The 16,277-nt window shown below is 38.9% G+C and overlaps 2 protein-coding genes across 4 annotated transcripts in view; both read right to left on the reverse strand.

The window, feature by feature from the left end:
- lrp2b (low density lipoprotein receptor-related protein 2b) overlaps window positions 1-6,479 on the reverse strand; it is a 40,640-nt gene extending 34,161 nt beyond the window's left edge. For all 3 annotated transcript variants that reach the window (XM_077551003.1, XM_077551004.1, XM_077551002.1), the window contains exons 1-12: window positions 6,194-6,479; window positions 5,925-6,041; window positions 5,693-5,809; window positions 4,820-4,963; window positions 4,337-4,453; window positions 4,143-4,271; window positions 2,770-2,939; window positions 2,471-2,694; window positions 1,209-1,415; window positions 938-1,140; window positions 730-870; window positions 9-218 (exon numbers count right to left, since the gene is read on the reverse strand). In XM_077551003.1, the coding sequence (XP_077407129.1) occupies window positions 9-218; window positions 730-870; window positions 938-1,140; window positions 1,209-1,415; window positions 2,471-2,694; window positions 2,770-2,939; window positions 4,143-4,271; window positions 4,337-4,453; window positions 4,820-4,963; window positions 5,693-5,809; window positions 5,925-6,041; window positions 6,194-6,218 (1,804 nt within the window). In that variant the 5' untranslated portion in view covers window positions 6,219-6,479. The remainder of the gene's footprint in view (window positions 1-8; window positions 219-729; window positions 871-937; window positions 1,141-1,208; window positions 1,416-2,470; window positions 2,695-2,769; window positions 2,940-4,142; window positions 4,272-4,336; window positions 4,454-4,819; window positions 4,964-5,692; window positions 5,810-5,924; window positions 6,042-6,193) is intronic.
- Window positions 6,480-10,512: 4,033 nt separating this feature from the next.
- Window positions 10,513-15,402, reverse strand: muc13b (mucin 13b, cell surface associated). The gene is made up of 12 exons (XM_077551520.1): window positions 15,390-15,402; window positions 14,607-14,864; window positions 14,391-14,513; window positions 14,169-14,278; window positions 14,014-14,072; window positions 13,783-13,946; window positions 13,123-13,251; window positions 12,941-12,986; window positions 12,806-12,843; window positions 12,563-12,650; window positions 11,447-11,735; window positions 10,513-11,339 (listed from the first exon to the last, which is right to left on the reverse strand). The coding sequence occupies exons 1-12, from the start codon at window positions 15,400-15,402 to the stop codon at window positions 11,112-11,114; spliced, it is 1,545 nt and encodes a 514-aa protein (XP_077407646.1). The 3' UTR covers window positions 10,513-11,111.
- Window positions 15,403-16,277: the final 875 nt, after the last annotated feature.

A 16,277-nucleotide genomic window follows, 5' to 3' on the forward strand; every position in this document is an offset into this window, starting at 1 on the left:
TTACTCACCGGTCCCGTTGAGGTTGGACTTATAAATAATGCCCCGGGACCTGTCGTTGTAGAAAATAGCCTCCTCGTTGCCATCGAACTCCACAGCAGAGCCGGAAAAAGAGGAGGCAAGTCCAGTGAGGGGAAGGGTGACGTCCTCCTGCAGGGAAATGGAGAACGGGATCCCTCGCACCGCCATGGAGGTGGCCAGCAGCAAGAAATTCTTTATCTCTGTTCGACAAGCAAAAGCGTATTTGTCTCGAGTGACACGTCCACATCAAAATTTAGCAGTAATAAATGTAATAACGCATATATTTGTGGAGACTGGGGTCAAGTTGTGCTTTACAATTTTAAAAATGTGCAGAATTTGCAGATTCGATAGCTCTTAATATGAAAAGGAAAATGCACTGAGCTGTCACCAATGTCTTACAAATGCAATGATGCCATCTAGTGGCCGAAATATGACCAACACAAATCAAAATCTCATTTTTTACAGTACAGAACATCTTTTTAATTTTAACTCAATTTTATGAATTATGATGAAATTACTGTATCAATGACTAAAATATGCAGCCATATTTCTATTAGTTTAACACTTTTTCCCCCCAAGAGTATAAAAACGTGAGTTAACTATTGAAGTCATGTGATTAATTACGATTTAACATTTTAATCGCCTTACACCCCTGTTTAAAATAAATCATTTTGAAAACTACCCATGGATTTTGCCCTATCATAAACTCACTGTAGCAGGAACGAAGGTCCGCCTGCAGGTCGTAACCATGGCGACACTTGCAGCGGTATCCCAGACCGCCGTTGTCGGTGCGGTGGCTCAGAACGCAAATGTGCTGACAGCCGCCATTGTGACGGCCACAGGGGTTCATCACTGTGGGAGGAGATGTTAGTCGAGTGTGTTTGATGAGCTGGGAGCGGGGGTGCGAGCCGGCGCTTACCAGCGGGCTGCAGCGCTGAGTGTGAGACGACAACGTGGCCGGGTCGCATGGCGGTACGATAGAGGAACGTCGGGCTGCTGCCGTTGAAGCGGTTGGCTCTCACCACCGCCATCTTGGTCCAATCCGTGAAGAAGACGTGGTTCTCGAAGACAGCCATCCCGAAAGGATGCGGAGCCTGGGTTCCGCCATTGAGCACTATTTTCCTGCAGAGAACGCCACAGAACGGCCATCGGGCACAGTCGAGGACAATCCGGCGTTGATGTTTATTTACCTGTCCAACCCGTGATAGGTGACGGTTTCCACCGTGTCAAAATGGCTGTCGGCCCAGTAGACCCTCTTTGTGACGATGTCAATGCTAATTGCGGTTGGCGTGCCCAGCCTGGTCTTCACCAGCTCCACGCGGTTGCTGCCGTCCATGAAGGCCCGTTCCAGCTTCATCTGCTCCTTACTGACGCCCATGTCGGTGAAGAACATGTAACTGCAAACACGCATGTCAAATAAATACGAATAAATCACACATTAAGGTGTTTTTCAATTTTTTTTGTTCTTCTTTGTTTTTCATTTCCAAATAATATATTAAAAAATAATAATAATTGCAGAAAATGTAGCTGTACATTGGAAATGTTACTTAACACATTATAATTACATGAGAACTAAAAAGGAAAATTATAATTAAATTTATGACAATCATAGAAGCAAAAAGTAAGCAAAAAAAGATGTCATTGTTTTTAATTTAATGCAATTTCAATTATGTTACGTTACATAAAAAAATACACACAAGTACATTTATATATTGGATATATTATCCATCCATTCATATTTTCTCTATGACATTTGAATTTAATTTAATGCATTAAAATTACATGAGGAAAATGTATGAAACTAGAAAGAAAATTACCGCACATCGACCTAATGATATTTACAGAACTAATGTAATTATGCTACAATGATATTAAAAATGGTTATTTCCGATGAAAATTGGAAAACATTGGAAAATTAAAACCATATTATAATTCCATAGTTGTTTTTTTTATTAAATCAGAAATGTTACTGAAATTAATACATCATTAACAGATTCAGATTTAAAACTAAATCAGAGTAATTAAAATTTGAAAATTACACTTAAATTACATGTTCTTTATAAAAAATAAATATGGTGGGAATATTAATTAGATTATATTTAAAAATGCCCTTTGCATAAGAACAATGACTATAAAAAGTCTACACACCCCTGTTCAAATGTGCAGTACTAATCATGTGCTTGGGATGTGAAAAAAATTTGACTAAGAATATTTTGAAATGATTTATATTGGTCTAATTTTTTTCATATTACAAAAACCTGACATTCGAACAGGGGTGTGTAGACTTTTTTTTTTTTTTAATCCACTGTACATTTGAAAATAGCTCCCAAATTTTTATTCCATAAGAACACAAAATGAAAAGGTGTTTAACATTAAAATAAATAACATTACAATTGGATTAGTAATAAATTAGTCCAGTTTCAATTGATTTCAAAACGTGTCATCAACCCACCCCACTGTGGGGTCCAAGACGAGGCCGTGAGGACTCTGCAGGTTCTCAGCAACCAGCGTGACCCGATTCCCTCCGTCAAACTCGCACATGTCGATGCGCTCCACTGCGGCCTCTAACACGTACAGCTTGAAGTTGATCCAGTCCACCGCCAGGTTCTGCACGTTATGAACTGCCGCAGTCAGAACCTCCTTAATGTTTCCGCCGTTATAGTTGGCAGAGTACACCTGGTGAGAAAAAGACGGGGGAAATGATGCTGCTGTGCGGAAAGGTTCATTTAAAAATCAGCGAGCGGGCTTCACCTTCTTGTTGTGCGTGTCACTCCAGAAGATGGTCTCACTGTGTCGATGGTAGGCCACGCCCACAACCGTACCTTTGCCCTGAGCGGGCACCAAAGTTCGAACGTTGCGGCCGTGTATGTCGGCCATCATCACGTCGCCCCCGTCTGGGAAAATGAGGTGCGGCATTCCATCTGGAAATAAACGTTTGACATATCACAGTTCCGTTTTTGCCATCTGTCTATTGCAATTATTACAGTTAAACTTTTTTTTTTATACTGGTTGTATACAATACTTTATTTCTTATCTACTGCTCTTGCTCCGAATATGTGTTTAAATGTGTTTGTATTGTTAGGGTATTGAGGATGAAGCTGGTTCTTCTTCATTTATATATGACTGCACTGTACTATACTGCCCCCGGTGGCCAAGGCAGGCACAACAGGAGGAGCAGCGCAACACTGTAAAAAAATAATAAGAATAATTGAATTGAAAAATCTATTTTTTTTCACTCCGAAATTCTAAGTACATTTTACAAGGAGAGTTTTGAGGACATTTTACAAAATCAAATCAAGGCTTGTTGCAGGGATGTGATTTGACCAAAGTGAAATTATCTGAAAATTTAGCCGGGGGTCTGACACCCAGCTAGGTCCAGGAGCTCCCCCCGGAGCTCATGGGTTTTCCGTGTTTTTAAGTACTTTCAATGCACTCACATGACAAAGAAATAGACAAAACAACAGCATAAATTTTCAATGTATATTGAACTATCCCATATAAAATGGCAGTTTTAGTCAACTCAAAATCAGTCACATTCAAAAACATTGGACTGCCTTTGCTTTTAAAAACTATCACTGAGAATATCATCATATCTAACTAATGTGATTACTAAGTTAACACATAAATAATGTTGAAGAGTTCAAATTTCATGAACAAATAATTGTATCATGACCAAATGAAAAGTAACTCATATTAGAGCATACCACAAATGTCTTTGTTATAGCAGAAGATGTTATCTGTCGGAGTCATGTGCATACACAATGAACTACTAAAAAATAAATAAATAAATAAATCAAAAAAAAATAAATCGGATTTTTTTTTTTGGGGGGGGAGATAAAAAAAAAAGCGGAATTCCGCGAATTAGCGGAAAAATCACATCCCTGTATATATGACTGTACTGTACTATACTATACTGCCCCCGGTGGCCAAGGCAGGCACAACAGGAGGAGCAGCGCAACACTGTAAAAAAAAAATAATAACAATTTAATTGAAAAATCTATTTTTTTTCACTCCGAAATTCAAAGTACATTTTACAAGGAGAGTTTTGAGGACATTTTACAAAATCGAATCAAGGCTTGTTGATTTTAATGTCGATTTGAGCACACGCGGTTAGCAGTTAGCACCTGACAGATTGGCCTTGCAGACGTGACCCTGTTCCAGAATGTATCCACTGGCACAGCTGCAACGGTGCGTTCCAGGCCGGTCTTCGCACAGCTGGTCACATATCCCCCAGATTTGACAGTCATTGTAGTCTGCAGGAACAGGAAATGTCATTTCCTCCCATAGCAACGCAATTTTCCAGATCGTCCCATCTTACCTACGCAGGAGCGACTGTCATTGCCTACAACGAAACCATCGGGGCAGTAGCAAGTGCCCCCTTCTGGCGACACGTGGCATAGGTACTCGCAGCTCAAGGTTGAGCAGCGCTCCAGGCCTGCGGGCGATGGATGTCATTAAAAAAAATAAAAAATACAGTTTACTGACACATCCCGTTAAATGGCTCTAATCATCTGCAGAGGTGTCATTATAATTCTTTGCTCGCTAAATGACGGCGATCATGCGCCGCAATTAGAGGCAATTATCACGTTCCGTCCTAGAGAAAGGTTAATGTTAAACCGAGCGTTTGGAAGGGCAGTGATAAGGTTGAAACCATATCAAAACTTCAGTAGCTCGCGTCCAAGAAATGCTTATGGGGGCACTATCGTCCACTGCCAATAACCCTTGGACCTTCACTTTGAGCCCTATGAAAATTCGGGATATTCTAGTGTTGACTCTCAGTGTATCAAACTTCAAATCTTACTGCAGGTCTTCCCGGTGGTGGAGTTGGTCTCATCTGTTCCGCCGGGACAGTCGGCTTTCTCGTCACAAACCTTCCCCACCGGGATGCACGCTGTCGAGTCCGGGCAGCCCCACTCGCCAGGGTAACAATCACGGGAGTTGCTGTCTGCAGGCGACATCATTCATTGTCCATTTTTTCAAGTTTTGAAGATAACTTTATTGGTCTTTTTTTTTGGGGGGGGTAGTCCCCGAGAAATCCTTCAGCCTCAGACAGTCATTTCTATAATTGCTATATTAGCAATTGAAAATTACAGTGAATACAGTTATCGATGGATTGTGAAAATCAATGTAAAGCAGAGGTCGGATATCAAAAACGAAAATGTTTTTTTAAATCATCGTTTTATTTTTTAGGGATGGGCGAGTACCGATAACCGGACTTATTTCAAGGCATCGGTACTCTCAATGGAGACTGACAGGCCATTTTACAATCAGGAAGTAGAAATTAGAACAATAGAAGATTGCCATTAAATGTATGCAATTTTAAGGAAAATGCTATATTAGGATGTTTTTTCGTTAAAATGATCTGTCTTTTTTATTTTTTTTTTATTTTATGTATCAAAAGTGCTAGAGGCATCGTCATGCTGGAAACAGTCTCAAAAAAGTGGTTTCGAACATCCCTATTTTTTAATTTTTACTCTTGATAATGTAGGTTGCTGATGTCATCTTTGACGATTAATTTAAAATTTAACAGTTCTTTTGTTAATATAGTTTAAATTACATTAGCCAGCATGAGCAATTCTGAGGGCTCTAGACAGATTATATCGACAAGTCAGCACATTGAGACTGAAAGAAAAAAAAATTTGAACATCCACACTCCAGCCAAAAGTGTCCTTACCACATCCTTTTTCATCCACGTAGTCCCCGCAGTCATTGAACTTGTCACACACCCAGTACTGAGGAATACAACGGCCGCTCGTGCACGTGAACTCGTCGCCGCGACAGCTCTGATACACTGCAAAAAGAAAACAGGCAGGAGTCACATGAACGCAGTTTGAAGTCCACAGTGTTAAAAACAACTGGAGCATTTCAAGCCCGTCGACTTCAGTGTTGCTCCCGCTTGGCCTTACCGCAGCCTTGCTCGTCACTGTTGTCCCCGCAGTCATCAAAGTGGTCACACGTGAAGAAATTTGGGATGCAGATGCCATTGGCGCATTGATATTGGTGGATGGAGCAATGATTGATGGCTGCAAAGAAGATGGAGCAATTGTTGTTTATTATTTGGTTGTTGTTTGCAATGATGGAGAAAAGCACTGCATCATGTTGAGAGTTGTTACCAAAGCTTTTCCACTGTAAAGTATCAAAAATATTAGATTAAGTCCAAGTGGTTTCTTAGTACCTGTACACCAGTATTCCAACATCATGTCCTCAATGTGTCTTGTAGGTCCACACACATTCTGTGGTTGTTAATTATTTTTGTCTGAGTTAAATGGTGGTTAGATTTTTTTTGTTTTGGTTTGTTTTCATCCTGTATTTTCCCAGTCAACAACTATCTACAAAACCTACACAAAACTTTGAATTTGGACTAGCATAAAGACATAAATCATTACATTACTAGTTTACCCAATAGCTTCATGTTTTAATTAATTAAATGAAAACACAAAACCTTCGGAAAAGTGTCTGTCAGTGCCACTCTGTCTTCTTCGCCATCGGCATTTTGAAAGCTGTCCACCATTTTAGAAAGATCATTACCGCCACCTTAGGACAGTTACTATTTATAGCGCACTAGCCGCTAAGCTAGCAAGGAGCAAAATCGATTAATTTGACCGTGGAGGAGATATGTTCCCTCCGAGGTGGTCTTGTTGTTATGAGTATAAAGTTCTTTACTCACTGCAGTTATATTCGTCCGAACCATCTCTGCAATCTTGGAGTCCGTTGCAACGCTGGGAGTTGTTGTAACAAGCCCCATTAGCACACGTCTTCTCGGTGCACTGTGGGTAGTCTTAAAAATAAAAATTAAAAATTAAATTAAAATGCAAATGTGCATTTTTTTTTAATACCATAAAGGTTGCTGAATATTATATTTATAAATGTATAAATATTTAATTACAATAAAATACAAATAAATATTTTAATAAGTTAGCTCATAAAAATGCGTGTACTAAATATATTTATACTACATTTCACTTACTGCAATTGTTTTCATCAGAATTGTCCACGCAGTCCTTCACACGGTCACATTTGTATTTGCCGGGGATGCACTGGCCCTCCTTGCAGGTGAACTGGTCTGGGCTGCAGGTTCGACCGCCTGTTTGATTAAAAAATAATAACAAAGAGTAATCCAATTGGAATTATAAGGGGAGGGGGGGGGTCCTACTGTATCTCTCCATACCACATGATCTTTCTTCATCTGAACCATCCTGGCAGTCCTTTTCGCCATCACAGACGAACTCTAGTGCGATGCATTCGCCGCCGGTCACGCATTTAAACTGCTGTGAGCTGCACGATGGATGAGCTGCCAACGCAGAGAAACCGCAATGAGGTTGTTACATGAAATGCAACTCCTAATAGGACGGATCCTGATAGCTACTCACGGCAGTTGAGCTCATCGGAATCGTCCGTGCAGTCTTTGGTTCCATCGCACTTCCAGGCGATGTCTATGCACTGTCCATTGGTGCACTGAAACTCCCCACTTTCACAACTCCCTGCAGGAAGAAATACTAAATTAAATAAATAAATAAAATAGATTTAAAATAAAATGCAGTAAAAAGAAAAGAAAAAAAAGATATACAATTTCCTTATATTCTTTATAGATTATGTTTCCCATTTAATTTAATGTTGGTCATTAAGGTCTGTGCTTTTTTTTTCCTTTTTCTTTTTTTCAAAGTAGTACTTCATATACAAAGTTAAGAACCACAGATTCACTCAAAAATAACCCAGCTAGTTAAAAGTAGATGATTCTCTTTGGATTTTCTCCCAATTTCAGACCGCTGAGTTTTGTTTATGGCGGCGCGTTTACAAGGGCGGTTTACGACGGTTTCTCACTCAAAACATGTGATTTGGGTAGTTCATTGTTTGCCGTGAATGATGGGTCCGCTTTATAGTCAATAGTCAAACTGAATCAGCAAATCGTAAATGTATTATGTGTACTTTGGATCTGTAGTTTGTAACCACAAACTGTCGTCTTTTTATACGACATGCCAGACAGGTGACAAAATATGCACAAAAATTCTGAATTTGTAGCAAAGTGAATATGACATCTTGGCTGGATTACTCGGGGAAAGGAAAATGCTATTTTGGAGTCAGCCAGCTCAAAACTGGAGCACGTAAGAGGGAGCAAAAAATAAAATCCAGTTTTGACCCCAATCAACTGTATATTTGATTAAAGTTGATTTTAAGATACTTTGATTCATTTGTCAATCTTTAAATTATTTTCTTCTTTTTTTAACCTGTTATTATTCTTTGGCATATATGTTTAAATTTTAATTTTAGTGATGGGCTTATGTCCTTTATAAGTAAAGTTGAGATCAATGCATATATACACACACATAGTTTTAGGATTTATGTGACAAAACCTAACGTAAATATATTTTAGTTATAATAATTTTTCGCTGAAATACCATGAGAATTAAAATATCATTTAAGTTAGCCAGTATGATGCCACTCTATGATAACAAAACACATTGAAAAGGATTTAAATGGTTATGGAATACAGCATTTTTTTTTTTTAATATATATTACAATTTTCCTTTAACATTTAGCATCCTTCCCTCACGCCCTTCTGTTATTATTTGAAAACACACCAGTCATAATGAAGAATTCACATTACCTTGAGCTGTGCGAATTCCTTGAACGAGCAAAAGAAGCCACAGAAGCTGAAGACCCGCAAGGTCCATCACTGACGAATCCTCAGCCTTCCCTTTCGATTCGTTTCACTTATCGCTTCACTTCAAAAACCAAAATCATGCTAAGCGGTTATCCCGAAGCGGCGGCGAAGAGGGCGGAGGATGGAGGTGTACTGTCAAGCGCAGTGAGCAGCAAACCAATAATGATGTCTTCGGAGGAGTACAGCATTTTTTATGGCTTAGCCCTTTTACATAAACTTGATCGAAGATGAACTTTTACCTGTTGGCATGTTGTCTACATCAGCAAGAAAAAGGAGTCACACACGTAAACAAGTACGGGATGTATTTGAGCAATTAAGCTAAAAGTACAAAACACAGCAGGTTTTGGCCACCTGTGGGAAGTATAATACAGACATACAGCATAATAACAGTAATACAGTATTAGTCGTTCCTCGCAGAGGATAAATAATATATGCCTTTGAGTGTTACATCATCACATGGATGCTATTCATTAGCCCATCTATGTTGTTTTCCATTATGTGTTAACATTAAGCTAGCGTTTTTTTTTTTAAGGTAAAGTTATGTTGTCCTCAATACGGTGTGTAATTTAATTAGTTTTATGTTTAGTTTGAGAGTAAACATCAATTTAGCATCTTGAAACCTCTCTCTATTGTTTGATCGTTTTATGAAGGTGGGTTGATATGTCATGACGTTTCAAAATCCCCAAACAATAAAGTTCTCTCAAAGTACATCATTTAGGCCCTGTAAAAAAAAAAAAAAAAAAAAAAAAAAAATCACAAATTATTGAGTTATCACACCTTCTCTGTGTGTTTTATAGCATGTGACCTTGTTACATGTCAGTCTCCTTAACTGCAATAAAGCACAAAGGTATATTGCTTACTTTTCTTCTTCTTTCATCCATCCATCCATTTCCAATTTTGCTTGCTAGTCCGCATTTGTGTCACGGCAGGCGAGCCTGAACCTCTGTGCAACTCGTATTTTGGCGCCCTCTAGTGGTACGTGTCGTAAACGTTCAGTCCTGTGAGACACAAGTTAAACACAGTAAATATTTTTGCTTCATGTGCAGTGCATTTCCTTAAATACAATTCTTTTGTATTTAGCTTTAGTATTAATGTAAATGTTTATTCAGGTACTCAAACAAATTAAGTCGTTAAAACAACCAGCGTACTGCTTTTGCCTGTGACTAGCATACAAACCAGGCAGGTTTTTTTATTTTCTAATAGTAGTTAAACGACATTTAATCACATTTTGAAATCGAAAGAACCGAAGAAGACCGCCATTTGGACTTGTGATGTAAGCTTCGACTTGTCCATATTAGTGCATTTTAATGTTGAAACTATGCATAATTCAGTTGTCTTAACAATATAAAATGTACGTTCCCGGAACTAAACTATTATTTGCATGAAAGTATTTTGTTGAAAGACCCCCCAAATAATCTTGAGCGACCATCTAACACAAAACAGTATTTCAGTGGAACAATAGCGCCCCTTAACGGCCAAACAATAACATGTGTTCAAAAGCCGAACTGATTAAATTTACCGACTCGACTATAAAAGTGTTTTTAATGTTGAAACTATGCATAATGCTGTTGTCTTAACAATATAAAATGTACTTTTCCGAAATAAAACCTCGCTCTATATTATTTACATTCAAGTGTTTTGTTGAAAGACCAAAGAAGAAAAAGAAATCATGAGCGACCCTCAACACAATACTTCAGTGGAACATTAGCGTCCCTTAGTGGCCAAACAATGAACTGCGTTCAAAAGCCAAACTGATTCAATTAAAAATAAATAAATACTTTACCTTGATTAAAAAAAACAAGAATGTGACAAAAGTTAAAGACTGTAAACGATTTGCTTTTCACCAGAAGCAAAGTATGTCAAACTTTAATCAGGTAAAATAAATATCAAACTGTGTTGCACGGCCCTCTATTGGAGCACATCTGACTTGAGCCGTGGCGTCGGAAGAAAGAACTAAATATTTCCTTACTCGTGTGGGTCGAATAAACCTAAAACTTGAAATGAAATAAATGAATGACAAAGATAAAAAACAACATGCATTTAAATAGCAAAATAGGTACAGTACAGATAATGTTGCGTAAATTGTGTGGCAGCTTACTGTGAATGGCGTTAGATTTAAATATCCCTCCGTTCCCCCCCAAAAATTACAAACAGAAAAAAAATAAGAAAATAAAGTACATAAGGATTATAACTCATACATTTGTGTGTTAATACAGTAATAGATTTATAAATGTACAAAATCAAAACAAAAAACATGGAAGACGATTAAAATAATCCAAGCCAACTAAATGGCTAAATAAACTATTTCAACTAACACATATAAGAAGCCAGACTGGTGTTCCCCCTGGTGCCGTGTTCAGCCCCCTAACATATTCCAGTCACTGCAAAATCCCTGAGCAGCTTTTGTTGCTTCTGTTGAGAAAACGACTCCTCAGTAATTGAACGGCCTTTCGTTGTCGTGCGAGAAGCTCGGGTTGTTCTGGCCTTGGCTGCGAGCGTAAGGGTTGGTCTGAGGCCGGTCCTGGGCGTGCTGGTTGTTCAGGGTTCGGGATTCTGAGTAGGGGTTGCTCAGGGGCCGCGTTTGGCCGTACGGGTTGGTCTGGTTGCGAGGCCGCGAGTACGGACTGTCGTTCGTGTATTCCGAGTTGTCATTGAGCCACTGCAATTCAAGAATGTTTTTCGTTATTTGCAAATAAAACGTGATTTGTATGGTTTGAGTGCACGCTAATTGTTTTAAAAAATAATAATAATATTTTTAATACTTACAGATCGTCTCTCCTGAGCCTCCGAGCCAGGGCGGCTATTGCTCGATGTCATCTCCATGTTGGTCCCGCTGTCCCAGGCACTGGCGGCCGTGGCCCGCGGGATCCTGGGAATCCCTCCACTGGGGAAGGGTTTGACGCCCATGGCCGGCTCGATATTAACCAGAGACTCCTGCTGATTGGTCGGCAGGTTCGTGACGAGGGGATCCTTGTCGGAAAAATGGATCACGTCGGGTTTCCGACGTGAGTCTTCTGAGTCTTTGTTCTTTTTTGGGGAAGTCTTCTTTGGGGATCTAAGAGGATCATTTGAAGAATTACACAACAAGAAGGTCTTGAATGTTACACTCTAAAAACAGTTGGGTCAAAATTAAGTAACCCAATAATGTGTCAAAAATGGACCGATCCACTTTATGGGTTGTTTTATACAAACTGACCTTTCTTTTTTTTTTTTACCCCAAGTAAAGGATCTGTCAAATAGACCCAAGTAGAGGATTTGTCCATTTTTGACTCATAGTTGGATTATTTTTGACCCAACTGTTTTGTTTATAATTTTTGGTAATGATATGCTAAGAAGTATTCATTTGCTCCCAAAAACGTATAAATACGTTCTATTTGAAATATTACCATGCTCCCAAAGATGTATTTATACTTTTAATTTATTAATTTATTTTGTTTTTTTTATTATGCTGGAGCATACAGTACAGAAGGCTTTAATGCAGTTTCTGACCCGAAGAGGTGGCTTAAAGCAATGGTAGTTATTACAAAAAAACGGCCAGCAGGTGGCAGCAGTGTATAAGAGATCAATCAGGGCCATGTTGCAAAAAAGTTATTTTCCCACTTGTTTTAAACAGATTTGTGAATAATGATGAAACTTAGCTATATTCTAATGCTAATTGCTACAAAACAGAAACAGATACAAATGCACTTTTTTTCCTGATGAAAGAAGAGACTCTAATCTTTCTTTTGGTAGGTTCCATGTTTTCGTAGCAATAGCACACAATATTCTGTGGGCCTTGCAAAATCAGTCCAAATCCAGTAAAACAGCCAGGGAGCGAAGGGGGTTGCTTCAGTGAAAATGGCTGCGAGTGAATGAGTTAATAGAAGAAAAAAAAAACCTCACCTGGTAGATACGACGATGAGAATGATGACTGTAATGAGCAGCAGTCCCCCGAGCACGGAGCCAACGATAACCAAGACTAGCTTCCATGCTAATAAAAAAAGAAAGAAAAAAAAAGGGTTATGACATCAAAAACAAAAAACAGAATCATGGCAATTGATGCTCGTTTACACAGAACTAAAAGTATTTGAAATTTGTCGTCGTTTTCAACAAGGATCGGAAGTTATTTGCGTGGCATTGACTCACATTCACTGCAGTCAAAACCGGAGTAACCAAATGGACAGCTGAAATGAAAACAAAAGAAGAGAAGGTCATTAATATGGAATAATTAAATTTATTAAAAGACATTTCAGGGCTTCCCGTGACAACGAAAGCACCTACTTCACACATTTCAGAGTTCCTTGGGATTTCTGGCCACTCGGACAAGCTGCAGAGAAAAAAAACAGTCGGGAATTAGATGTGAACAACGCAGAGTAGGAATTGAATTTATTTGCCACAAAATCAATATCAGAGCTGACATGTTGCTACGTTTCTTTAAATTTTAAATTTTTTGCCGCACTTACCAACACACATCAGCTGACTGTAGTCTGTCTCAATGTAACCCTTTGAACATTTGCAGAGGAACTCTCCGTCCGACGCCGTACATGTGGTGGTTTTCTCATCACAGGGTTTCTTCTCACACAGATTCGTTTCTAATAGAAGTTGGAAGAAAATGGAAAAGAAGAACAGCATCAGGGCAAGTTGGCTCCGATGTTGCTGGCTAGCTAACTAGCTCATTTGCTCCCAAAAACCTATAAATACGTTCTATTCGAAATGCTTCAAGTGTCCCAAAGACGTATTTATACGTTTTTTTTTAATGCTAGAGCATACGGAAGGCTTTGATGCAGCCTCTCAACTGCAAAGAACGGTTGAAGAAATTATAGTTATTACATAAACGGCCAGCAGGGGGCAGCAGAGCAAAAGAGCACAACCAGGGCCAATGTTGAAAAAAAACAAAACTCAATTATTCACAATTCTAAATAGATTTGTGAATAACGATGAAACTTAGAATATTGAAATAGACTTTTTCCTGGTGAAAGAAGAGACTCTAATCTTTTTTTTGGGTAGATTCCATGTTTTACAGCAATAGGAGACAATATTCTGTGGGAAGATAATATTTTGCGGTACGTATATGCAAATGCGATATCCGTATCAAGCCTGATAAGGAATCGCAGGAAACATACCTGCGAAGTTTGAACCCGCGAGAAAACAGGCATCGACACATTTTGAGGCGTCAGATATGGCCTTCTGGATGTCCTGCGTTTTGACTGGAGCCGACGTCCGGAAGATCATCTCCACAGAAGCGCTGACTCCAGGCTCGGCTCGGACATTTTTACTTGCAATTTGTCTATAAAGGGCCAAGTTGTCATGATTAGAAGCAAAACCAGAGAGGAGCGATTGCTTCGGTGACTTACTTGAGTTCAAGCACAATCGAACGAGAGTAGCCAGAACCCTCAGTGAAGAGTAAAGCAATCTGTGTGGCACAGAGAGAATATTAAAAAAAAATAATAATAAAAAAAAAAAAAAAGAGTGTGATCAATTATATGTGGACAAGAAAGAGAAATTCTACCTGATCAGTAATTTGTTGGGCGGCGTTTTGAAATGCGACTGATGTTTTGACTTCCATGTCTTTAACAAATGCTAATCCGGGCACTTGTAGTTGTCCGGGGAAGACTTTGGCTGGAATGTTACAAATATTACAATTAAATACAGTTAAAAAAAAAAAAAAAAAGCTGCTATTTTGACAGAGTGTAAAGTGCAGGTATCTGTTTTCAGTATCGCCGCTACTCACCAGCCTCACAAAGTTGGCTGTCCTCATTGTAGGATTCACCAGCCGTACACAAGCATACCCGGGTTTCATTGGCACGAGCTTCACATTGGCTCCCGTCAGGACACGGCTGCAGCTCGCAGACATCTCAACCACAAAAAAAACCAAACACAATCATATAAGCCTTTCCAAGTGTTAAAATCAAAGTCAAAGCACCAATACAGAACTGGTCGTAAATACCTGGTAAAGCTGTGGTAGCAGGATCTGTTGTTGGACTGGCGGAATCAGCCGAGTTGGTAGAATCGGTTTGTCCCGGTGTTGTCGATTCTGGCGGGCTGGTCGGTTCGACCGATCCCGGTGTTGTCGATTCTGGCGGGCTGGTCGGTTCGACCGATCCCGGTGTTGTCGATTCTGGCGGGCTGGTCGGTTCGACCGATCCCGGTGTTGTCGATTCTGGGGGGCTGGTCGGATCGACCGGCACAACTAGCTCAACTGTATCTGCAACAAACAACGGAACAGCAAAATTGAGAGTTTGTATTGAATAGATTTAGTTTGAATGAATATGTTAACATTTGCCTTCAAAAGTATCATCGGAGCTAAAATAAGGAGTCATTAACAAAATTCAAATATGAACGTTTCGCCTTCCTTAGCTCATTCTATGAGACCTTTGTTTTGACTGGCTGCCCCCTGTTGGCATGGAGTGTAATGACAACCAACAAAACGGCTTGTCCACATACCGAATTCTTTTCATTCATAGTTTGCCTTCAGTAAAGGAACATTTAATCAGCCTCAAACCACGAGCAATGAGCTGCATTGTATATGATCGAGACTGGATTCACTTAACACCTTGTGAAAACTGCAAAACATGCTTTGAAAGCTCACTTGGGCTTGAAAACAAATAAAGCCCACAGAAAAAGGGAAGGTATAACGAGGGCCGTAAAGTAGGATTTGATTGCGGTTATCAACATACTGGTCAAATATTTACACGCTTGTATAATTCCTTCTGACATTGCGTGGACGCACCACACTGATTCATTTTGTCAGGTTTTACTTGTGAAGCTCATTTTGGTTAAGTAAAAAAAAAAATATATATATACATGTTGATACAGATATGCTATATTTCAATTTCAAACCTCTAACAATATACAAGTAGCAAATCAGGTAAAAAATAATAATCTCGAAACCTTAAGATGTAAAATTTTAGCTTTTCTCTGCGGATTTAATACTAAAACAAGGAAGTTACGTAGTGAGTATATTTTCTCAGATAACAAAATGCAGAAAGATAACTTAAAGATAACATAATGCCATTAAATAATAATCATAATAAAGAAAGGAATAATGTTACTTACAGGCAGCAAAAAGGCAAAGGACAAACGCAAGTTTCAATCCTGGCGCCATCATAAACCCCCCCCAAAACAATCGAGATGTATAAAAAGTAAAGACGATTCACGGAGGGCCGCGCGTCAAAGAGTCTTCGATGTCCTCTCACCTCGGACGACGACGACTTGGGCTGTTGTAGTCACTTTTTAATCATTAGCCACTCCTTCGAGGAGGCTGGGAATGCGTGCAGAGATTACTTCCTGGATGCGCAACATGCTTGCGGCCAATTAGATATTATATGTATATATATATATATATATATATATATATTTTTTTTTTTATTATTATTTTATTTTATTTTATTTCATTTATTATTTTTTTTTTTTCATAAAATGGTTCAAGACAGGTCGATCAAGTAAATAAGGAAGTTATAGACTTAAATAACATTTAATTATGAAAACAGCAGCGACTTTCCCAACTTCTCAAAACACAACTTACGTCCTCATTATATCTGCTGATGCAAATAAACAAATACAAAAGCAGGAATAAAATTAAAGATGAATTATTATTTTTTTCCCAGTAATCTATTAA

The sequence above is a fragment of the Vanacampus margaritifer genome, chromosome 18 (genome assembly GCF_051991255.1).
Source record: "Vanacampus margaritifer isolate UIUO_Vmar chromosome 18, RoL_Vmar_1.0, whole genome shotgun sequence".
Lineage (NCBI taxonomy): Eukaryota > Metazoa > Chordata > Actinopteri > Syngnathiformes > Syngnathidae > Vanacampus > Vanacampus margaritifer.